Below are 27,036 nucleotides of genomic sequence, written 5' to 3'. Positions count from 1 at the left end.
ACTGCTGAAACATGGCTTTGTAACTCAAAACACATGCTCAGCCCTAAAAAAATACAAACTACTATGTTTTCCCCAAATCCCTCTCTCATGAAAAACAAAATTTAAAGTCCTCTCTCTTGATAATACAACCATTGAAGTCACTTCTCATAGTACATTATTAGGGATGATAGTGGATGATAATCTTAAATTCTACCTGTATATGCAAAATTGCGCAGGAAAAAAGTCACCAAAAACTAGAGATGCTTTTTAGAGCCAAACACTTTTTCACCAGTTACACTTGCCATGACTCATCTCTTCCCTACACTTCTTTATGGTGTTCCCATCCTTGCTAACCTTCAGGTATCACAAAAATCAAACTTGAACAATGCTATAACAAAGTTGCTAAATTTGTAGTAAATAACCCTTTCAGACCCGGCACCGTATAGCACTAAAAAGCATAAATTGGTTAGAATTATCCTTTCAACTAATGTATACACAGCTTTTCACCACCTTTATGATTATCTAGCATCCATCTGTTTGTCCAGTGTTAAATAATATAATTTAATAATGTTAATTGTTCCCAGTTAGTCATTAAGATCTAATGACTAAAACCTCCTCTCTGTCCACAAACCTGTCAAATCAGCTGGGTATTGTCTGTAGTCGTATCATGTTACTAAGGCCTGGAACTCCTTACCTGTTTCCATCAGATTAATACCCTCCCTCCCATCCTATAACACCATTTTGAAAGACTTCCTAGCCAAAGCTGGCTTAATTCTTGCTCAGTACCAGGCTAAATTACATCTCTAAATGTGAACAAATACCTATTCATATCTTACATCGCCTTACTCTCCCTTCATAACTCACTCCCTTACTTCTATTATTTCTCTTCACTGGCTTTTTCTCAAAATATACTATAGGGCTGCTTTTCTCTCACTTCATATTGCAATTCCTATTTGTATTATACTAACTTATCTTTAATTTCCTTATAACTGGCTAAAATATCATTGCTATGTACCTTATATCTATTCTTAAACAATGTTTTCATATTATGTCTAATTTGGTATAATTATTTTTAAACTGTAGTGTTTTTTGTATTATTTTTAAAGATTGTAAAATTATTGTTCTTAAAATGGTATGTAATACTTTGGAGCTTTTCTTCCTGGGCCTCCACTGAAAATGGGCTCCTACTTAGTTGGACATAACCAGTAATTAAATGTCAATAAACATATTTATGAAAATATTAATGTACATATGAAAATGTGAGTAACAAACAGTGATTAATTCTCCCAGTGCAAGACATTCGAGTTTAACAGTCTTAATGCCATTTTGTTACTTACAGCTTGTCCTTTCTTATGCTACGTTATTAACTGGCAAGTCATTCAGTTAAGGGAGCCAGCCACTAGAAAAAAAAGGTGAAGATGGCATAAAGAGCTGTAGTTGTTAAATGGGAGTATGAAGAAAATTGATATAGGTATAAATGAGCCCTTAATCTAACTGGATTAATAAATTGAAATGTACTAATTTATAAATTAGTTTTGATCTTGAAAAATAACTTGGTTATTTTACTAAAGCTGGTTAATAGTGTTCAAACCTCTATCTAGTCAAACTTTGAACACAACACACAAGTAACAATGAAATTTTAGATTTTCCCAAAAATCTGGCAAAAGATAATTATGAACTCAGTAAAAGTATTTAGCAATGTAAAAATGAGGCTTTAAATTGCTTAAATAGTTTAACTAATGTCTAATCATGCTCCACTGAAAAGATAAGAATTTGATAGCATAACATTAACTTTGATGTTTAGAGAAACTCTGTTTTCTAAAACTGGTTAAAAGTGCTCAAACCTGTACGAAAGTTTGAACATAGGCCATGCAACTAATAATGCAAATTTAAAATTTGAGGAAATAGAAACGTCAAGGATGTACACATGGGGCACTGGTGCCAGCAGTATTTGATATGCTATGTCAAGTACCACCAACAGCAGTACTGTCACACTAAAAAGCCTGAGTGAGAGCAATCAGAGAATCAACATTAAGTTATAAAAGTACAAGTTTTATTTATTATGTGACCTTAGCAAGCAGCCCAAAAGATTAAAAAAAAGTAAACAATGTATTGGTATTTTATTTATTAGGATGAGGTGGTAAACAAACAGACAATATCATGACTGTTAAGATATCTGTCAGCTTGGAAAGACAGTTTAAATAGCTTGTAAGTCTAACTTATTGCAGAGACAACATTTCAGTATTGTCCACTTCCAGTAACAGTGATAACAAAGGCCACAACTGGAAACTGAGTATTCATTACACACATTGTCTCAGCAAGTACTTTGGAGTCAAATGTGAGAAATATGCACTCCATAGTTATTTAATGGTAGCTTTTGACCTTTGCACTCAATGCTGTTTTAAATGTGTTTCTGATAAAAAAATAATTCAGTTACTAATACTTACCAGGGCTGGCATAGTAGAACATTGGTTAGCATTTCTGTCTCACAGATCTCGGGTTTTGCCATTTGGTTTCTGGTTGGAATGTCTTTCTACATGGATTCTGCATGCCCTTTGTTATGTCCATGTATTTGTTTTTCCTAGATTTCCCCCACAGGCATGTCATTGTTGATTGATCCACTAATTTGCCTCTAAGTGTATTTACAGCATGTGTTTTCTGAGTGCATATGTGTGTGTGTGTGTGTGTGTGTGTGTGTGTGTGTGTGTGTGTGTATATATATATATATATATATATATATATATATATATATATATATATATATATATATGTATATATGCACATACACAAATTCTACAGTAGACTAGTATCCCATCCAGCACTGGTCCTCACCTTATGCCCATTACTTACAAGAATAATCTTCCCTATGATGCTGAGCGTGATAAAACTTGTATCAAAAAGTGATTGAATGAAATTAGCTTCCTGTGATTATATTATTATATAATTATAGTATTACAGAGTATTCTGTAAGCAATACCAGTCATTATCTTCTGCCTGCCCTTTCTTATTCCTTTTTTCTTGCATTTTTAAGTGTAATGTACAGTAATGGAGCTTCATGTTTTATTTAAAGTACAGTAGCACAGTGACTCATTAGGCAGTGTTACTGCCTCACACTCAAAGCTCTTTGGTTCAGTTCCTGGCTGTGGTGCATTCTGTGAGAAGTCTGCATATCCTCCCTCTATTCGTGTGATTTTTTTTTTGAGCGCACCAGTTTTCTTTCACATTCCAAAGACATGCAGTAGGTGGAATGGAGACTCTAGCATGAGGGCATGCCTGTGTGATATGGAAGAAAGACCTGACAACCTACTTCCATTTCCTCCTTTGCCTTGTAAACTCTGCAGCCAGTGGTGGCTGTCCATGGAGTTACTCAGATTTGACTGCATCTTGTGAATGAGAAAGAGCTTCCTGCAGCTTGAATCAAACTGTGTAGTGCTACTATGTATATCCCATGGACTGTGTAATAAACATTACGTGATCCGCTTCTCCTGTAAATGTGAATTGATTATTATTTACAAAGAATTGATGTTCTGAACTCTTATAAACCTTGTTTCTTACAGAATGCATAGAAAAACATGAACATATAATTTAAAGTAGCCACAACAGACTTTTATTAAATGCATTTAATATTTCTGGAAACACTGTTAAAATGCAATGCCTTTCAGCTTTTTCATGCTTCATATATCTATAATGTCAGAATTCTTATGATTTTTTGATATATATTTTGAATACCTCATAGATTTTCTGAAACAAGACTTGCCTTCACAAGCCCACATCTGGAAAACAGTGAATATCATAATGAGACTAATGATAATTAAAAGTTACAACCTGATGCTACAAGCTGAATCCATGGAGGTATCAGCAACCCCTCCTGAGCAAATCAAAGCTAGAAAACTGATGTATGGGTAACCAAAAGTTCTTGGTTCATTTTAACGTGCTCATCAAGGTCTGTACGTATTAATATAATAATGTGTGTGACTGACCTTGCTACCAAATACATCCATTTCAGATCCCATAAATCAGGATTGAATTGACTGTAATAGGATCTACCAGCAAATGCCTAGGCAGAAGAACTCTCCACTCTGATGGGAAAAGTGTGATTCAGAGGACCCAGGGATTACAGTCATCAGGAAGAGACTAACATGACAAGAAGAGACTAATACATGAAATATTATTTCCAGGTCTGACTGAAGTATAGGAGGAGTGATGCTCAGTTGTGCCTAAGATAAAAACACCATGTTGACATTCTATCTAGGCATATTCCAAGGTTATGCACTTGAAGGCAGAATTCCAACCTATTATTACCCCCAAAAGATTAGCAAATAAAGATAAGGAGCCTGAAAGCAGCATATACTACTGTCATCTTAGTCTTTGCTGGATTTGTCTTCAAACAATTTAAGTTTGGCTAGTCAAGAACACAATCCAAGTGCCAGATCTGTTGGACAGACTTAGAAAGCCCAGACTACAGAGCAGCTGATCTTGATTCATATAGCATCTCAGATATCTGTAAGCACTGGCCAGGGTGGATTGTAATGAGTAGACACTGCCAGTTTACCCATTCTTGGGGGAGGGAGATGACTCTGGCTTGTCACGTGTGGTACCTAATGGGAGCAGGGTGTTACTCCGATGGAGCATGGGTCTAAGGAGCATGCACTGCAAGTGTATGGAAAGGATTAAATATACATAGGCTTGGTCCTTACAGTGGTAACATGCAGCAGAACTGATAGAGTTGCAGAAGGGAGGGGGTGCTCCACTAGGGAATGGGTAAGGCCACCACATAGAACTAGTGAACTGCTACATGACTTTTAGCAGAAGCAGTATACACAGGAACAATGTAAATAGATTTGACTCAATAAATTATTCAGGTTTCAGTCAGAGATAGTTCAAATTTCCTTCAGTTGAGTCAGCTCAATACTGCATAGTTCTTACTTCCCTGAATCGATTCAGCTCAGTACTGCATAGTTCATACTTCCCTAAATCGATTCCACTCAGTACTGCATAGTTCATACTTCCCAAAATTGACTCTGCTGAATACTGGATATCCCATACTTCCCTAAATTGAATCAGCTTGATACTGAATTGTTCATACTTTCCTAAATTGAGTCAGCTCAATACTGGATAACTTAGATAGCAGACCATTGCTGTAATGGATCAGAAAGTGATTATATCATGAAGCAACTATGCCTTCATTTCAGATATGTCCACTTAAGCTGAGGAAACCAACTCAAACTCCAATGGATATTCTTTAATATGGGCAGCAAAGAAAATCTCCTAAGCAAAGCTGATGTTTTCCATAATCTGAAGAAACTTCAGGGCAACTCCAACTTAACTGCAAAACAGACACAGCTGCAGCAAAATCATCCTGAGTAGCCCAGTGTGTTACTTATTTGATTTATTTTTAAATTTTAATTTTAAGGGGGGTGCTGTACTTATGAGTGTTTTGTCCTTCAGATGAACTTTTAAACCCAGATCTCATCTGCTTGAGTTGGTGATCACTTAGGTGGATTTAAAAGAGCCCACAGCACCTATCAAAAAGAGTAGGGTAAGATCTCTGATACAATGGCCAAATTTCTCATAGTAGTATAAATACCACCTCACATCTTCTATGCAAAGAGGCCTAGTTCATAGTAGAACTAGCCCATTCTATAAAGAAAAAAAAAAAAGAAAAAGAAAATACATATATATTCAAAAAATCTTATAGAACTACTATTCATCTAAATCATTTCAATACCTGAACTTGAGCATAGTGGTACAACCTCACTGATCCGTTGCTGTAAATAAAATGCCACATGGAATGGTGGCAACTAGATAAGGACCAAAGTTCTCATCCTGCCATGTATCATTTTTAAACAACAGGCTGAAACACACAGCACATTCAATATAATAACAAGCTTCTTTATGAATGATCTGGGATTGTACAGTAGAGTAACAGAAGAGGCAGCCTGGTCAGGGTTGAACTTGACACTATAAATGCTGAGGCACTGTCAAGTTAAACTACAAGACAGACAAGAAGAACAAAACTGGAACCAGGCTGATAAAGGCACAGATGTCTTTAGCGTACACAACGCTTTCATCCAAGACTTCATCAGAATACACTTAATCAAGACTACCAAGTTTAAATACAAATTCCTCCCAATAGAAAACCACAGTCAATTACAATATTTTAAAAGACATACTTCAATAAACTACATATACAAAAATGCAAAAACACTATACATAAACAGTCTGCATACATTCTACCTACGTAGACATACTCTGTGATATTTTAAAAAAACACTTAATATTGACAAAAATATGAAAACTCCTCTTCCAAAAAACAAAGTAAAAAAATAGCACAAGTCCAAGAAAGTGGAAGCCGGACACAATATTAGCGCTTTCGTTCGCCTTTTAATAAAACACTCGAACTTCATCAAAATAAATTAAGTTTACAAAACACGACCCTTTTATACCACACTAATCAATATTTTCACCAAGGGGAATCAATATTACCTAATTAAACTATTCATTTTAAAACATTTGATTTGTTAAAGAAACAGTACTACAGTACTTATGTAATGTCACACTTTCACTTTTCAAGTAAATGAAAACTCCAGCAAAGCTAGAACTTCCACTGAGTGACCTCCCAAACCTCTTGTATCAGAGGCACATGGGATATATGCAAATGATCATTATGATCTTCTTACTCATTGCTTTAGTTTGTTGTTTGGGAGGTCACTCAGTGGAAGTTCTAGTTTTGCTGGAGTTTTCATTTTGTTTTTACTGATTGGTTTTTCAGTGACCTTCTCACTCATTGTTTTAGTCCAAAGAAAAACAATGAATAATAATGTTGAGGAAAAAAACACACATATATATATATATATATATATATATATCTATATAAAACAATACATTTTATATTAAAAAAAATTTGTAAGTCGTGTATTTTGAACATCATAATTTTTGCATTAGCAAAAAAACATTTTATATTGATTGTTAAATTAAGCCCTGGACTTTGATCGGCACTAATTGCTATTTGCCATTTGCTCTCTCTACATTCAAGTAGACTTGGTAGAAGAATCTACGAGCACATGTTAACTGTCAAAAACAAGGACAAAGTAAATGCCTTGGCAAAACATGCTCTAGCTTGTAAAAACTTTAAAAAGTTCCCATTTTTTGTACTAGATGCAGTCAATCCAGGTGTTTTTATGGGTGATTTTAAAAGTCTACTTGAATATAGAGACATTACTGTTTCTTTAAACTTTCTAAATCAAATGTTTTAAAATGAATAGTTTAATTATGTAATAATGATTCCCATTGGTGAAAACATTGATTAGTGTGGTATAAAAGAGTGGTGTTTTATAGATTTAATTTATTCTGATGACGTTCAAGTGTTTTATTAAAAGGCGAACGAATGTGCTAATATTGTGTTCAGCTCCCACTTTCTTGGACTTGTGCTATTTCTTTTAACTTAATATTGACAACGTCATTAAGTCCAGGTTTCTTGTCTGAGTTTAATTTACTTTGCCATAAGGCCTCTTTCTGCTCTAAATCATTCTTGAAGTCTCCACCCCTCAAGTTACTGACTTCCTGTTCCAAAACAGAAAATAAAAATTTTTTGTAATTTTGACAGTTTAAAGTATGTTTAAAAAATGCATTTTTTTAATCTTTTTTCTTAATGCTGCAATAATGTTCTCTAATTCTGACATATAAGCAACGAGTAGTCATTCAAATGTAAAAAGCTGAACAAGCATACAAACTCCCTATGTAAACTATTCTTTTACTCTTGCAGTTAAAAAAAACAGGAACTTTTATAGTATAAGATAAATGGTTCAAGTTCACAAATGGTTCTTCTAAGACGAATCTACAAAGAGTGCAACTTCCACATTTGTACATCCCACTTAACTTACTAGTGTAAGTTATTTCATTTACATATTAAGTTTTATCTCTTTCAAACAGCTTTCAAATTACAATGATTTTTATATACAAATTGTGGAAATTGACCTATAGTGTTAAGTAAGTCATGATTCCCATCTTATTATTTTCCAATTTTCCTTAATTATTCATCTAATCCCACTGTCCAAGGTCATATCCAGACTACAAAACACATTAGTGTTAGATTTAAAGTTGCTGTTGTCATTAACTTTCAAATTACTAAATGGTACCTTTAAAATGGGGGGGGTAGTGGGTTTCTCTTTTATCCAACACCATCTTAGCTAGTTCCCTCAATGCATTTTAATCATAACTCTGGTCAGTGAACATAGATATAATAAACTCAAATTCTTCAGCTAAATGCTGATATTCACTAGTCATATGACTTGCTCTTATAAACTGTCCTTTGGGCATGTTATCCCTCATAAAACGTGGATGCAAACTGCTATAATATAAATAAATATTTGCAAAAATTTTTTTATGATTAATTCTACTTGTGAATTTATTTGTAACAAAATCCCACTCAAAAGTAACATCAAGAAAATTTACCTTAAAACCTACATCTCCCAAAGTAAACTTTAACAAAACTCAGATTTTAAATTTAAACTACATATAAACTCATTCACTTTTCTTACATCTCCTGAAATAATAAAAAGCAAATCATCCACAAATCTGTTAAAAAACAAAACATCATAGGCTTCATTAAAGGCTCTAGCACTGAGAACTCCCACCAACCCATCAGAATTTTAGTAAAGGATGGGGCTGCTCGAGACTCCATAGCAACCCCCCTTATTTGTCTATATTTTTTCTTATTAAACACAAAAAAAATGTTATTTAACAACACATCAATCAAAAGACAGCAAAAATTACATTTAGAATTCACAAAATCAGAAAACGTGCACAAAAATTCATTCATGTACATATTCAATCCCAACTTTCTAAGGGATGCAGGTAAATAAAAACATGACATCGATGGTAAACATTGTACAAATTTGAAAGTTGAAAATGGACCCATTAGTAAAAACTCTTGCATTATCTAAGAAATCCCACAAATCTTTTAAGTAGAACTTCAGTTTCTTAACTAAGAGGTTTAACATAGAATCCATTACTAAAGAAATACCTTCAGTGGTATAATTTGGGGCAGAGACAATGGGTCTAAATGGAGGGTATGTAAGAGACTTGTGAACCTTAAGTATTCCGAATAGAGTCCCAGGTTTAGGTTTTTCAGTGTTGCAAAAGTCAAAGTAGTTTTGTCCAAATGATTATTCATCAGACTATCAAATAAAAAAGAATATACCCTTTGATAACAGGTGAAGGGTATATTCTTAGGAGGACCATTTATGAACTTGAGCCATTTACCTTATACTATAAAAGTTCCTGTTTTTTTTTTAACTGCAGAGTAAAGGAATAGTTTACATAGGGGTTTGTATGGGCTGTTCAGCTTTTAACATTGGAATGACTACTCGTTGCTTGTGTGTCAGAATTAGGGAACATTGCTTTTAACATTGGAATGACTACTCGTTGCTTGTGTGTCAGAATTAGGGAACATTATTACAGCATTAAGAAAAAAGATTCAAAGAATGTATTTTTTAAACACACTTTCAATTGTCAAAATTCCAAAACATTTGTATTTTCTGTTTTGAAACAGGGAGTTGGTGACTTTAGGGGTAGAGACTTAAAGCATGATTTAGAGCAGAAAGAAGCCTTATGGCAAATTAAATTAAACTCAAACAAGGAACCTGGATTAATGATGTTGTCAATATTAAGTGTTTTTTAAAATATCGCAGAGTATATCTGCATAGTTAGGATGTATACAGACTGTTTATTTATACTGTTTTTGCATGTTTGTATATGTATTTTATTGAAGTACAATGTCTTTTTAAAATACATCAAACAAGATAATTTGTTTCAGTGAAAAAAAAATCACAACCATATAAATGTCTACAGCTAATTATTAATTAGTGTAAAGTATGCTAGTTTCTGAAAGTTTTGTCACATGGTAGCCCCAGTACATGTAGGATGTCTGAGTGTGTTTTAGGAATATTGCCAAACAGTGCACAGCAGCATATTCTGTATGTATATTTACTATAAATATTAATGTTATTCTGCAAAGTTTTATTATTATTGAATAAAGAGTTTTGTGTTTGCTATTTTCCACCAACTGTTGTTCATTTATTTATGCTGAAATTTCTTGTATAGGTGATGAAATTATTGAACTAAATGGGGAATCTATGCACGGATTAACACATTCTGAAGCTCTCCAAAAATTCAAGGTAAACTTATATAACCACAATAAAAAACTTTTGGACTTTTGGCTTAACAAAAATTGTTGCATAGAACTCATTTTCTTTACTATTTTTTTATAAAGCAAGCCAAAAAAGGGGTCCTCACACTCGTTGTAAGGACAAATTTAAGAAGCCCCAGTTCTCCTGGTTATTTATGCCATTCCTGGTCTCAGGGTTCAAGCAACCATATATACCAAGAGAATTTTCTATCTCCTGATACAGAAGACTTTGGACTTCATCAGAGTTCTGTAAGGCCTAATGACAGAGTCATAATGGAGGTTTTCTTGCACAAAGGTGAGAGTTAACTAAAGTAATTTACTTCCTATAGCCTTTTTAAAATCATTTACTAATAGTTGTGCTTCATAATGTATTTCAAGCTAACAGACAAGTTACTGTTTCAAATGAAAAATTATTGCTGTTTGATTGCAATGCATTAATGAGGAATGATTGTTAAAGTACTATCCTCCCTGCCTCTCTTACTATGTAACAGATTTGCATCATTCATGTCAGCTTATGGGGTAGCGTGGTGGTGCAGTGGATAGTATTGCTGGTTTACAGTACCTAGGTTTGAATCTTTCCTGGAATGTATTCTATGTATTATGTATGTTTCCATGATGTACACATCAGTTGTACTGGTGTTTGTTTTCTTTATGCACTCCAAAGATACAGGGACTGGTTAGCTGGCAATAGTAAATCATCCTAGGGTATGCATATGAATGTGGATATGCAAGTTTTTTTGCAATGCCATGAGCTAGCATCCCACCTGGTTCTGGTACCTGCCCTGCACCTGTTGATTACTGGAAAAGAGGCTGGGGGTTGGTATAATGGTTAAGGTGTTTACCTCACAATCACAAGGTACAGGGCTTGATTATCACCTTTGAAGGGAAACTTGTTAGGCTTAAAATGGCCCACAAGGGCAGCTAGTCTAGCACTTACCTATGAACATATGAACCTATGGATAGTCTCTGACTTCCTGCTATGACACTGAATAGGACAAAAGCTTGTATAGAAATACAGAGATGGATGGCATCAACTTATGAGTCTGAAAACTGAAGTTAATTTATTTAAATATTTTATATAACAAAAATTGAGATCAAATAAGACGTAAAATATAAAAGCAGCAATGGCATCTGTGGAATACAAGATATTTTGCCACTTGAATATAAAAAAACTTATTTCATTTGTTTAACCAGGAAACTCTACTGAAAAGAACTACCCCTTTTTAAAGGCAGTATATAGCATATAGCTTTAATGCTAATGAGCTAGATATAGTCATTTAATGCCATGTGTATGCAATTCTTCCAGATAAGTCCCTATTTGAACATACACCTCAGTGAGGCTACACCATATCTATCATGTTACGGCATTATTTATTGGCCAAATTTATTATATCTATGCCTTATTTATTAGCCATCTTGGTACAAATTGTGTCAAAACTGGCACAATATTTGTCAGAACTGGAGAAGTAACGAAGATATCACAAAGCACGCAAAGTCACCAATAAAGATAAATATCCAGGAAATGAAGGATAAATCCAAAGATGCAAAAATTTATTGAAGCAAAAACACACTACGAATAAACGCTCCTTGCTACAACTGCGTTTTCGTCCTACATAGACCAGGACTTCATCAGACTAAATTAAAACAAATCAATTAGCACCTTAAATATACATAAAACTTTAAATTAAACCAATCAAGGAAAGTGCATTTCAGCTAAGCAAATCAGAAGCCAATCTATCTCATCAATATTAAACTAAAACTTATGTTGACCCTAACAGTACAAAGTTCAATTAACAATTCTGTATGTGTGGTGTTGCAAATAAATATATTATAAAACCTTATAATTGCATAGAAGCCTAATTTATATTGTAATGTTAAAAAATTTTTTTATACAATTCATTTAATAAATATTTAAAAAAGTTAAATAATTTATAAAATGATATTATTTCTATCCCTTTCAGCCTATTGCACTTTTATATAGTAATACTGCCATCTGGTGGTTATATCTTGTACAACAATAGACTAAATATCTGCAGCTCTTAATTTTAACACAGGGGTTAAGGATATATGGTCATTTAATCCAGGCTTCCTCGTGGCATCTAGTTTGATTTGCCACCATAATTCTTTGTAAGCTAACCATTCTTCCCACAAACCTCCCCTCAATTGTTTTTTAACCTGTTCCAACACAAAAAAAACAAATTTTGCTTCTAAACATTCTTTAGTGTGCCTGTAAAGTGCATTTGTTTCTTTGCACTTCAGAATGTCATAGTTGTGTTCATATATTCTTCTCCTCAGAGCTCGTTCCGTTTTTCCAATGTAAAATGAACTGCATTTTTTGCAGTGGGCCAAATATATAACTCCTTTAGTCTCACAAGTATAGTATACTGTATTAGTTATAGTTATATCCCTACTAGCTATATATATCTCATTTATATTCAGTATAAATTCACATTGGTTACAGTGACCACATCTAAAACTACCCATCCTTTTCTGTCTATTTATTGTGCCTCCTATGTATCCACTATTGTTATTCTTTGTATTTTTTGTATGTGTTTCCAAAATATTTTTCATATTCTTTGCATTTTTATATACCAATTTTGGAATAGTATTATTAATATTTTCAGTGTCCACAAACATCGAACATTTTTCCCATTCTTTCCTAAAAATTTCAGCAATTTTAATGTTGGTCATATTATATTCCAACACAAAGGCATGCTCATAGTTAATACTGTTGTCTTGTGGTCCGGACGATATACTACCTCCATAATTTTCTATTTTTTTCCCTTTTATAGGTTGAAATTTATTATTTCTACCCTTTTCTACTTCTTTCCTTATCATTTTAATAAATGGTATAGGGTATCCTTTTTCTTCGAACATTTTTTCAAGGAATTCACATTCTAAAATAAAATCTTCATTTGAACTAGTCATGCGACTACCCCTCACAAATTGTCCCTTGACAATGTTCTTTTTACAATGTGAGGGGTGCGCACTAGTGAAGTGAAGAAAAGAGTTACAAAATGTTTCTTTCCTGTAAATTCTAGTTTCAAAGTCTTTTGCCATTTTATATATTTCTACATGTAGGTATTTTAGTTTATCCTTAGATGAGGTATATGTAAACCTTAAGAAACTTGTAGTATTATTAATATATTCAAAGAACTTTTTAAACTTTTTCATATCTCCGGTCCAAAAAATAACTATGTCATCCAGGAAACGTCTGTATAACAACCAATCATTTTTATATTCTGAATTTAATATAAAGTCCTCCTCCCATTTGGCTAGGACAATATTGGCATATGTTGGTGCACATGCAGCTCCCATAGATATGCCCTGTGCTTGTTGATAATATTCGCCGTTGAACATAAGAAAATTATATTTTAATACCATTTCTGTTAAATTCATAATGACACATTTATCAGAATGGGTTAGTTTTTTATCTCTGTATATAATATCTTCAAACATTACCAGACCTTCAGTATGCGGTATACATGTGAAAAGGTCTATCACATCTATGGTAATGAAAATTAAATTCTCATCGGCCAATTCAGTAGATATAATTCTCAACAGGTCCCAAGAGTCCTTTAATATATATGGATTTTCAGCACAAATATGTTTTATTTTGTTATCCACAAATTTCGCTAGCGGAAGTGTTTTGGACCCATCCGCTGAGACAATAGGTCTCAGCGGTGGGTCTTCAATATTTTTGTGGATTTTTGGTATACCGAAAATGATGGGAGTTTTAGGTTTGGCCACATATAGGAATTCATAGGTTTTCCTGTCTATTGTCCCCTCAAAAAGCATATCATTAAGTTGATTGTCTATCTTGGAATATGCCACATTCATTTCGTTCAAGGAGACAGTTAAATATCTAGTAGTATCCCTTAACATGCAGTTCATTTTTCCTTCGTATATAATATTATCCATAAAGACTACACCCCCTCCCTTGTCAGGCTTCATAATTCTTATTTCATTATTTGTTCTAAGCTCTTTTAATACCTCATTTTCTTGCTTCGAAAGATTGAATTCATACACCTTTTGTCCATGTATCTGTCTGATTTCTTTTTCTAACATAATTTCGAAGTTTCTAATTTGTGGGTGCAAGGGAGGGTTAAAAGTACTTTTACGAGTTAAGGACGAGCTCTGAGGAGGTAAATCGAACTTACTATGCTGTGCAAAATGCATTTCCAAATTGATTTTTCTAAGAAATAATTTCATGTCTATTATGGTGTTAACTAGATCTCCCTTTACAGCGGGAATAAATTTAAATCCCTTACTTAATAGGTGAAAATGATATATATTAGGTATTACATTGCTAAAATTATATATAGAAAAATTATTGAAGGTATGTTGAACTCCATTAATAGCAATAATATTATTGTTGGAATTTGTATGGGGGTTTGGGTGTGTTAATAATAACGCCTCCCTCTGCCCCTTTTCCCCCCCTCCTTTGAAAATTTTGGAAATTGTTATAGTAATTTCCATCGGCATTATGTGTTTCCCTATCTAATGGTGGAAATTCATTCTCATAGACATCTTTCGTCGTAGTTTTGTAATTCCTGTTACCAAAATCTAGAAATCTTTCATCTTGATATGTGTCATGAAAATACCTTCCACTTTTAATTGGAGGTGGTTTGGGATAATGGCTATTGTTTTGATATTCCCCTATGTCTCTCTTTAATTTACCTATTTTTCTTTCAACTATTTCTTTACATTTAAAATCTATATCCCCTTTGACTATGTAGTATTTTTCCCTCTCTTCCTTAATTTCAAAAATAAGATCTTCTTTAGTGGCCACATCCTTTTTCAAAATTTCCTGTACACGTTTGTTTTCATTAATAATCAGTTTCAAAATTTCTAAGCCACAATGATTAAATACATGTATTAATTCCTTATGAAAATCTGAACCTGTTTCAACATTGTTAGGGAACTTCCATACCCTAAGTCCCTTAGGGACTACATTTCTTTTCAAGCATTCTGTCAGATATTCATTTTCAATAATCAAGGTTTTATATTTTAACATAAGCTTAGATAACCTATCAATTTTAGCAGAATATGTTATATCTACACCACACTCTGTTACATTTGCTCTATCAAAATCAATATTGAAAGGCACAGACAGCCAGTCTTTAGTGTCTTTCTTCTTCCACGTATTGTGAAAGGAATAGTTCTGGAGAAGTAAACCATAATTTTTACTTTCAATTTATTCTTTGTTTAAAAGTAAATAAGAATGACTTTCAGGCAGAAAAATAGTGCAGTAGCATACCTCTGGAAATCTTCTGCTGACAAATAATTTGGCAGAAAAGTGGAAGCTTTGAATTCAGAAATTCAGAATTCAGAAATTGAGTTTCTCACTGCTAGTGGATTACCTGAAAATCTTGAAAATGTACATTGTGCTATACTCGCACATGTCACAAGAGAAGAACTGTTAAAGATATTTTACTCTCTTATTTTCCTAGAAGAGGAGAAAGACAAAATAGCAAAGCTTAGAGAGAAGTTAAAGAATCATTGTCAGCTCGTAAAAGGTGTGTGGTTAATTTGCTTTTTGCTCTTTAAAAGAGCAAAATTCAAAGACTGAATCTGGTTTGTTATGTGGTGCACCAATATGGGATGGACTAGCTTGTAATACAAGAAATGCTAAAGCTTTTAATAAAGACACACTTGACCTTATGAAAAGCTGTGAATATGTGCAAAGTCAATGAAATTAGTAGCATGCAGTTACATGAACTAATGAAAGAATGCATAAAATAAAGTTAGTTAAATGGTACATCAAAAGTGAGAAGTAGAGTCAGGACATGCTACATAAAAATGGATATGAAAAAGAGAACCTTCAGGCATTGGTCATGGTTATAATGCATAATAGGATATAACAAACAAGCCAGTAGTTTATAAGCAATTATTTCTTTGAGAGTTTAATTTCTTTTATGGTTATATGTATGAGAGGAAGAAATGTGCTATTTCATCAGTCTTACATAATTTGTGTGAAAATTGATATTTTCTAAGATGTATAAATGGATAGATAAAGTGTGTTCAAAATAATCTGCATGTTGAACAGAAGCATGACAATGAGCTGTCTGTGGGCATTAATGAATTACAAAGTATAAGACAATGCTTCTGAAGCACTGAGATGAGTACAAATCATAATGTTCACAAGAAATGCATAGAATTAAATGGCAGAATGTTGAATTTAAACAAGACACAGGTGCACAATATAATATACTGTTTCAACAGAACTTTATAAAACTGAAGCTAGTTAGCTGTCTGAAAATACAGTTATGGCCATATTAGTAATCTATACTGGTTATCACTTAGTATCACAGGGTGAAAAAAGCTGATGTGAGAACAAATGGAGAAAGTTCTTTCCAAATAACACTAAAGAAGCCAGTGCTTCTAATATTGTGGCCACTTCTACTAGTGAAAAGCTAAGAAATGTAAAACAAATTCACACTGTAAAATCAAAGACCATGTGAATAGAATCAGTCAAATGGTCACAAGACCTCATGAATACTGTGTAGCATCACAGTAATAACATCTTGCATGACTATGCTGATTTATTTACAGAGTTACAAAGCTTGCAAGGAAGATACTATATACACATAAAACCAGATGCCAGTGATATATACTCCAGAAAAATACCAGTAGCCCACAGAAGTGCAGTACAAGAGGAACTGAAGTGGATGGAAAGCTTAGGTGTCATTAAGATGCAATTAGAGTCAACATGGGTATATAATATGGTCACTGTTGTGAAGCAAGAAAAAAATACATTTGTACTGATGTACAAGATCTGAATAAAGTGATTACAAGAGAGAAATAATCATTGCATATAGAATAAGTGGCCCACAAATATTTCACATTGTATATTTTAGTAATAGATTCAAAATAACATCTCTCGCATACAATGTTTACATTAATCAAGTTCAAACTGTGGACATTTAATATGCTATTAGGAAGGCACAGCCTTTTTAAATGTTCTCTTTATGTTTCAACTTCACCAAAGATGTTCCAAACAGATATTATAAAGGTAACTGAAACTATACAAAGCATTCTAAACATAACCGATCATCTAATGTTCTGTGGAGTTAGACTCTCAAACAGCATGAAAGAGACAGTTACAGCTGTTAAATAGATTAAGGCAGCATTGGTGTATGTTAAATAAGATCACATATAAAGCAAGAATGAAAAGTTGGAAATATACGCATCACACACTAATGGCAGAGCGTCAAAAACCTAATGTAGAAAAAGTTAAGCAGTTGTGCAAATGCCATCAGAAATTAAGTAGAATGTACATTTTTTTTCTGAGAATGATACAATACCTTGTAAAATTTGTATGTGATGTGTCTGAGATAACAATGCCCTTAAGAACATTTTAGAGTACGTTTAAGGTGGAATTACATCAAGGATCAGCTCTGAGCCCTTTCTTATTTGCAATGGTGATGGACAGGTTGACAGACGAGATCAGACAGGAGTCCCCATGGTCTATAATGTTTGCAGATGACATTGTGATCTGTAGTGAGAGTAGGGAACAGGTGGAGGAGACCCTGGAGAGGTGGAAATATGCTCTAGAGAGAAGAGGAATGAAGGTCAGCAGGACTAAGACAGAATATATGTGTGTGAATGAGATAGAGGCTAGAGGAATGGTGAGGATGCAGAGAGTAGAGGTGCTGAAGGTGGATGAGTTTAAGTACTTGAGATCAACAGTTCAGAGTAATGTTGAGTGTGGAAGAGAGGTGAAGAAGAGAGTACATGCAGGATGGAGTGCATGGAGAAGAGTGTCAGGAGTGATTTGTGACAGACGAGTACCAGTAAGAGTGAAAGGGAAGGTCTACAAGAGGGTAGTGAGACCAGCTATGTTATATGGGTTGGAGACAGTGGCACTGACAAAAAGGCAGATGTCAGAGCTTGACGTGGCAGAGTTGAAGATGTTAAAATTTGCACTGGGCGTGACGAGGATGGACAGGATTATCAATAAGTATATTAGAGGGTCAGCCCAGGTTGGAAGGTTTGGAGACAAAGCCAGAAAGGCAAGATTACGTTGGTTTGGACATGTGCTGAGGAGGGATGCAGAGCATATTAGGAAAAAGATTCTAAGGATAAAGCTGCCAGGTAACAGGAAAAGAGGAAGGCCTAAGATAAGGTTTATGTATCTGGTGACAGAGGACATGCAGGTGGTTTGTGTGACAGAGCAAGATGCAGAGGACAGGAAGAAATGGAAACAGTTGATCTGCTGTGGCTACCCCTAATGGGAGCCGTCAAAAGAACAAGAAGAAGAAGATGTAGCTCTAAAATGGAGGTATGTAAAGAAGAAAAGTTGTTAAATTTTCAAGAAGCTGGTTAGAGGTGCTCAACATTAAAGTACTACAGTGTGCATAAGTCAGTTGTGGTGTAAGTAGATGGCAGCTAGAACTGTGAAGAAACCAATTCTACAGGAGAAAAGGTAAGTTATGACAGCATCAAGAGCATTTACTAATGGGCAAAAGGGATATGCTCAAATAGAAAATGAACTGTTAGCAACAGCATATGGATGTGAAAAAGCCATAAATATAACAACTACACTTCAGTAACAAAATTACATAAAAATTCAAGGTCTTTTATTAAAACACCAGCACTCTCTAGCAACTGAACTAATGCCAACAAGAAATAATGGAGGATGTTATCATACAAGGCACTTCCCATTCTACAGAGCATGTTACTTCATGCAGACAAATATAATAAGTGATCAAAAAGTGAATTACAGACCAGCTAGGGAACTACACATAGAAAATACAGTAAACTGCTAAAGAACCCAGGGACTATATGGACTGATTATGAGCCAAAACCGAGTATAAGGACTACAAGTTGTATTTAAAATGCCTTTGGATATATTCAAAACAATTATTTCGATGAAAAGATCATGACATGGGTTAGTATTGAGATAAGGTTAGTTTAAAATCAGCTTAGTATAATACATGCTTCTTTTATATATATATATATATATATATATATATATATATATATATATATATATATATATACACACACACACACACACATAGATATATACATATATATATATATATATATATCTATATATATATATATATATATATATATATATATATATATATATATATATACACATATTTTATATATATGTTGTTGTTGTGTCTTTTGGCTTATCCCTGTTAGGGGTCGCCACAGCGGAACTCCGGTCCACTAATGACTGGCAGTAGATTTTTTTACGTGCCGACTTGCCGGGCCTGATGCACAACCTTCAATGAAGGAATGCCCATTCACGCATGTCACCACACAGAAGACGCTCTAACTGAGAATCGAACGGGACAACGTCTTACTGTGAGGCGACAACGCTACCGCAGCACCACCACCGCAGGTATATTATATTATATATATATATATATATATATATATATATATATATATATGTGTGTGTGTGTGTGTGTGTGTAGCTATTGGCCACCTGGATATTACACGTAAAGGCAATCAATCTATATACAGAAACAATAATATATTGAACTACTAATAGGTTGCTCAATATAAAATGAGTAGTTCTGTATTTTATTTGTTATATGTTATGTGCATGTACCAGAAACTGCCTATAGACTGAAAATCAGGATGATACCAGGCAGGTAACCATTTGAAATGTCAGGACCCACTAGAATGATTCCCAAAGCATGGAGACCGAGTGGCCCAAAGAACGGACTTCCATATATCAAGTCTAGTATTGTCATTTCCTGGAATATTTCCTTTTCTCTAAGGTATGGAGATCTCAGAATTGGTATATATAAGTTTAGGGAGTGGGGGGGGGGAGGGGCTGCATTCTTCTCCTGATTTTACTATCTTTTTTTTCCAGTCTGTTGGCACTCAATGTTAGGAATGCCAACATTGTTACAGGGAGCACACCAGGCATCCTGAAGTGTAGAAGTGCTATCACAGTTACATAACACTTTCTTGTCCTTTCAAACATTCATCCATTATATTATAAATATATGTCCCAAGGACACTGCAGCAAGTCAGCAGTACAGCACAACAGTAAGCAGAAAATGGTCCCATTAAATAAATATTCTTTTACAAAGAATCATAAGAAAAGGACAATAATAAACATTTCCACAGCACCTAGAAGAAAAAAAGAAAAAAGCTAAAGTGAAACAGGAAAGACAGCAGCATATAAATATATGGAATACTAAGGAGGTTCAACGGAAACCCATACGCAATAAAATACAGCCACAAATCAAACCTGAGCATTCCTTAAACCAGCATCGCATATAAGCCTGCGAGGATAACCAAATATGTACAAAATCAGAACAATAAAATAAAGAAGCAGCCAGTGAAATACAATGTTATGTAACACATGCAACATACTTAAGGCAACACATACCAGGTTCTTAATATTGAAAATAATGGCAATGCTTTATTTTAGACGACAACAACCTGTAAAGAAAGACAATGTAAGTGACAGCAATGAATTAAACAAGCTCCACATGAGTAGCAGAAACAATGCCACACTAGACAACGTACAGTAGATATGTAGAAATTAAACGGAGAAGTTTCATATAAGAGTAAGGTGCTTGCTTCTCTGCCACATGATGCAGACTCTTCTCTTTAGCAGTCACACATTTGTAAGGCAGACTGAGTAATTCAACTAAAGATAATTAGACTCTCAGTTTATCAGTTCGCACCTGTTCCTTCACCGAACCTGCTACTATAACCAAAACTTCCCAGTGTGTCAACTAAGCAAACATTTCACCCTATTATGCCATTCTTCAACAAGGTTCTGAGTGCAAGGCGAACCAAGCATAAGCAGTAAAAAGACAGACTAAAACAACGGTGAAAAAAACTGGAGGAAGAACAAAATGCAAGTAGCAAGGTGCCAAAGATCCATCCCAGTAAAACAATAATAAATGATGAAAGAACTCCATGTACCAGCAGGCTAAAAATGAACTTTTAATACAGTCTAAACATCTGATGAAGGGTGTATCCTGAAAGTGCTAACATTTGTTTTACTAGACTGTATTAAAAGTTTGTGGTCCGTTGAGTTCTTTCATCATTTAAAAAACTGGAGACGGGAAGGAGCTGGCAAGAAACATGTTAAAAAACTTTCTCGTATGCCTCATTACAAATTACTGGTAAAAATAGTACAAGAAGTCCCCAGCTGCCAATGAGACAATTCACAAAAATGAGGTAGGCGTGTCTGCATTAGGAAGGAAAGCAAAAGCTAGAGCTGCTTCACTGACGCCCTAACAGTTGCATCAGCGTTATACGGTAAAATGAAGCCCAAATTACGAACCATGTGCGACATCATTTCATTCAAGGGAAATAAAGAACCAGAGAAAGAGGAATAATTAACCTGCCAATATTAAAGAGCTGCTGACTCAAAACTGCAAATGATATACAAAGAATTTGCTGCATAGGAACACTGAGGAGACAACTCCAATGCGACATTCCAAAGTAAGACTCCAACGGTTAGCCAGGACAGGCTTGGTTACACCAAATGACATACACTGCAAAGGCTTACAGGCTATGTTATGCTGTGTTTCACGTTACGTGATATTGTTGGGTTTTTGGCATCTATAATGTTGTCTAGTTATTTAATAAAATGGTAACAAAGGCAAAAATGACGTGTTCCATTGACTCAGCTCAGAGGACAAAGAGATTTAGAGATCATTAGTGCTATAACAAAAGATAAATTTATACTTTCCTTGAAGTAACACACATTCATGAAAGGGTTATAACTGTTGCATAACATGTCCAATTAACAGGTACATGACATCTATCAGCCAAGTGTCACACATGGACAGCTCTCTAATTTTTTCAGTAGTTGACAACACTAACACAGTAAAAGTGAATCTATCCTCTGGAACATGATGATAAATTAATTGTCTACTGTGAAGGGGCCAGTCATTAAGACTAATCTCAGTAATGGATTGGGGAATGCTACAAGCAGTTCAACCTCTTTTACCTTGTATATGTCTAATGGTGTGACACACTGCTTTGCAAAGTAGTAGTACCACCAACACTTCCTCACAGACAAATGCTAAACAGTCACTTAATACCTCACAGAGACAGTCATGTGACAAAACAACCCAGGAGTGGACATTATTAGGGACCTTGTACCACATACCCACAGCATGATCTGGCATATGGCCATGTGCAGTTGATTTGACAAGTGCATCCAGGACACTGAAAAGATGATTTCTCTTTACAACACCTATAACACTTACTAGTCAATTACCACTCCAAAGAAAATAGAAAAAAACATCAATAAAAAGCATATCACATCTCTTCTGTGACTGCATCTCCATAGCATTCACCAATAGTTGCAGGCACAGATGGTCCAGTGGACAAACAGAGCTCACAGATCCACATTACAGCCACACACAAGAAACACAAATGTGAGCAGTATAACACATGCAAGTTCAGTATGAGACACTATCACGGTATACCGATACCCCATTTAATGTTTCAGGTGAGGTAGTAGCATGCCACTGCATCCAGCATCATGCGACTAACATCATGAGTAAGGCAAAGGCAATGCACAAAAACAAACAAAAGTAACAGAACACAGCAGACAGTGCCAATGGAATGCAGCAAACATTAAAAGAACAATCGAAAAGTGAGACATAGGAATGGAAAACCTGCAAAATAACACTTACCACACAGTGTAGGAAGCAACATGCACAACAACCTTCTAACAGATATGCAGCCAAAGTAAAGCCTAAGACAATCACAATATGTGAATGATGCGCTACTGTTCAGTAACAGTAAAACAAGCATGTCACACTGTTATAAGAAACAGGAGCAGAGCTATACAACACTGACAGATGTACCAGAGACATTGTACTTACCTTCATGGACATTGTTAAATTAACACACATGCAAGAAAATAACTTATACTGCGTAGTAAACATATATGTGCACATACAGCAGTGTGCATACATATTACTGACTATACTACACTGCAACACATGTACACCATATAAGTGACTGCACCATACAAAACCAACTGTAATGATTGATACATCACTTCCATAATTTAACAGAATGCTAGCACAAACTGCGGACAACACCACTGTTTCATACCAGCACTATGGCAAGCTGGTACTAACATCATTATATCTATGGAAAACTTTCACATACTGAAATTAAGTACACATGCCAAGGTAAACTGACTCAAAACCGTATACCTTTGATAATAACACACTTCACTAAGATGTACTATTGATATTATACATACTCGACTTAATCGCATACACCTCTAACATTTCAGCATTAGCAATGTTTGGTAAAACTTAATGAAGTCCCAGACGCACATGCTGGGTTGCCTGCCAAAAAGAAGAGAAAAAAAAGGAACAAATATGCTTCTGCAGGCACTGCCGTTTCATCCTGGCTGTGTGTGTGTGTGTGTGTGTGTGTGTGTGTGTGTGTGTGTGTGTGTGTGTGTGTGTGTGTGTGTGTGTGTGTCTGTGTGTGTGTGTGTGTGTGTGTGTGTGTGTGTGTGTGTGTGTGTGTGTGTGTGTGCGTATACATGCTCGCACATGCATTTTCTGTGAGGCAATATGCATGAAGTCATTATCATTATGTGTTTAAAATGTGACCACATTTGGGGAGCCTGTCTGCAAATATCTCGCCTGCTGCTAATGTTATCAGGATGAAATTGCATGAAACTACCACTTGCCTGACTATTAAGAGCCCTGGATTTCTTCAGTAGCCTCAGTTTTGCTCCTACTCAGTAATATTGTAGGATCTGCCATTATTTGTGAAGCTGAAACTCCTGCAGCTCAATGAAATGAAAGAGGAAAATGAATAGCTTTAATTGCTGACCATCCTCCCTCCTTTCAATAACCACACCGATGCTGTATTTAAAATATTGCCTAATATATAGATATACTATAACAACTGTACTGAAAGATTAAATATTTTGTTCCAACTTTTTTTTTCTAGAACATTTACTCAATTTACTTAAAATGTTGGTAAGCTATCTGCATAACAGTAAATTGCTATGTCTGTATTTCTTTATTATTTCTTTTTATTTAAGTTCTATAACATGTTCTCTTAGCAATTCAAGCATTTTCCACCATGATCTTTTGACATAGCTAACATGAAGCTCCAACACATCCTCTTTATAGATACATCTCCATTTGGTCAAGACTTAAAACTGCTGTCAGCCCCACTTCTGTCATATCCTGACCAACCTTAAACTACCTCTGGGCTCATCCATTACACACAGTGGCAATTTTTTGTAGACCATGTCTCTGTGTTAGCCAGATAATGTTTTGATTAGTCCCATGCCTCATCCTGGCCTTTTAAGTAGATATAGCCCACTTGGCCCCCTTCAGTTAATTGATCCTATGCACAAGTAATTTATTCTGCTAGTTCTTTTTTCCCTGGCAAGTCCCGTGAGTTACATATGGCTATATACCTTTAATGTTAATAAGATATCTACATAAAAATGCAGTTTGCTCATTTCTTCAAGCAGATTAGCTGAAAAACCTGTAAAATTTCAGTGTCCCACATTTCTGCATATTGCTGGGGAAGAAGCCATAATGGCATTTAACTCTTAAATTTCTGGATAAAGACTAAGACAAAATGGCAGCACTTAAGAGCTAAAAGTCAATACAATAATTATTGCTGTCTCAGAAAGAATTTGTAATTTATTAGATATTTGTCTTATTGAAGAACACAAAGCCCTACAGAGACCACAGATGTTTATGCTGATCAGCTAAAGAACAATTTAGTGTGAGCTCTATGATTTAGTAATGTATCCAGTAATTTGTAGTATTAGAAGTGATGAAACAAGGGCCAAGCTATTGAATAACAGACCTAATATTATCAAAGCTGTGTATATGAACAGAGCTAAGAGAGTTTACTGACAAAAAGGAGGTGTATAAAATAAAATGCGGGTCAAATAATAATGCAAAAGTGAGATATAGAGGCAGAATGTATTGAAGAAGAAATTATCATGAAAAAGAGAACCATGTAAGAATGAGAATCTAAAATGGAAGCCAGACTGGTTGCAGACTTTCAGTTCAAGCTTACAATAAGCATGGCTATAAGCATGAGAGGAAAAGCTGTCCTATATTTTGTCAACCTTGCAGACTCTGTGCTAACAAACAGACTTCTCTAAAATGAGTAAATGGAAAGTGTTTTCAAAGAACTTGCAAGTTTAACAAAATTATGAACATTTTTTATTGTAAAAATTAAAAGATCTGAAGTGGTGAAACCTTATAACTGCTTTTGAGGCATAGGAATGTAGGTTATATTGTTAGAAAGAAATGCTGAGAATTAATAGGCAAATGGAGGAATTTAAAGTTACACACTGGTATGCAACAGTGTGCTTGAAAATAATTTTAAATACCTTGAGCTAAATATCTGTGAAGAGAGAATGGCATATACATTGTTAACCTATTCTGGCCATCTAGATGACACCATCAGGTCAAAAACTGTTCATTGGCTTGTTCAAAAATCTATAGTACTGCCGCTGCTCCATGGTACAGAAGGATAAAGCCTTGACTTTGTCCCAGATGATTCATTTTCAATTAGCAAAACTGGTGTTGAGGAATATGGATGGAAGTATGAAACTAATATATATATATATATATATATATATATATATATATATATATACATATATATATATATATATGAAATGCATATACACGTGTATATACATATATGTGTGTATGCCTGCAATACATCTGTGCATGTGTGGGTGTGTGTATATATGTATATATATATATATATATATATATATATATATATATATATATATATATATATATATAGGTAGGTAGGTAGATATTTTAAGGGATGTTGAGTGATGTCCTGACATTTGAGGGAATTCAGCTGGAATAGGGATGTCATGCAGGTTAGACCATATCTCTTGTTTCTGTGTTTTCCTTCTGAGAAGACACTATGCATTGCTAGTCTACATACTCCTGAATCACAAAGCATCACTGAACCTCTTCCAAGCTTTTCAATTGAGAGATGATATAAGTGCAGAAAAACTTACAGTTCTCTGGCAGTGGTCTTTCACCAAATTTATAAGACACTACTAGCCCTACTGGAGATACATTAAGCACAGTCCAAAGTGTGCCATATGATCTTATCATTTTGTTTATTTTTTTCTCAAAAGGCAATCTGTAATCTACCACTATACCCAAATCTCTTCTACATCCTGCCACTGTTACAATATCGCTAATCCAAGCATAAGAATGCCCAGCATTATTTACACCAAAGTGTAAAGGCTTATACTCTGGTCAGAAATGTTAGTGACAATGCACCAGTTTTGTGTAGTATACAAATTTACTCAACCATGAGATTTTTTTTTTTTTTTAAATGGCAATCTTGAAACTAATAGTCCAAATAACAGTGAACCAAACATTGATCCTTGGCAACCAACAATTAACCCATTTAGCAATACATACCATTCAGATGTTTTAAGGCCCTAATGATTTCTTTATTTGAAATGGTGCTGGAGGCCTAAGCAGAATACAGCTACATCATAATTGCTGAGAGGCTCACGACTAAGGAAGAAATTATATTAAAGTAAAAACTAACCAAATCTATCAAGAAGAATACCTCAAAAGGAATAAATGTTCATGTATATTCATACCTAAAGATATCTCCAATGAAATAAATTAATTGACTGAGCTTTCAAAAGACTTTCCCATTATACTTTTAAGACTAAAGTGCCTATAATCATCTGCAGTGGAACAAGAATGGCATTTGGGAATTGGAACCACTCTATCCTTTTTTTTACATTCACCAGGGACAAAATTGCACTTCAATGATTTATGAAACATATCAGTGATTCAATAAGGTTTCCCAAAAACTCTGGCCCAGTGGCAGAAGACTGCTTAATTAATTTAATCACCCTAGAA

General features: G+C 34.6%; 1 protein-coding gene across 1 annotated transcript in view; it reads left to right on the top strand.

Annotated features, from left to right (window-relative positions):
• IL16 (interleukin 16) overlaps positions 1-27,036 on the top strand; it is a 769,621-nt gene that overhangs the window by 262,189 nt on the left and 480,396 nt on the right. The window contains exons 10-11 of the mRNA XM_044077894.1: positions 10,084-10,157; positions 10,253-10,463. Coding sequence (XP_043933829.1) covers positions 10,084-10,157; positions 10,253-10,463 — 285 coding nt within the window. The remainder of the gene's footprint in view (positions 1-10,083; positions 10,158-10,252; positions 10,464-27,036) is intronic.

This window comes from Protopterus annectens, chromosome 7.part0 (assembly GCF_019279795.1).
Source record: "Protopterus annectens isolate FY-2018-M chromosome 7.part0, PAN1.0, whole genome shotgun sequence".
In the NCBI taxonomy this organism is placed as follows: Eukaryota; Metazoa; Chordata; order Ceratodontiformes; family Protopteridae; genus Protopterus; species Protopterus annectens.
This window is presented reverse-complemented; position numbering and strand designations above follow the sequence as displayed.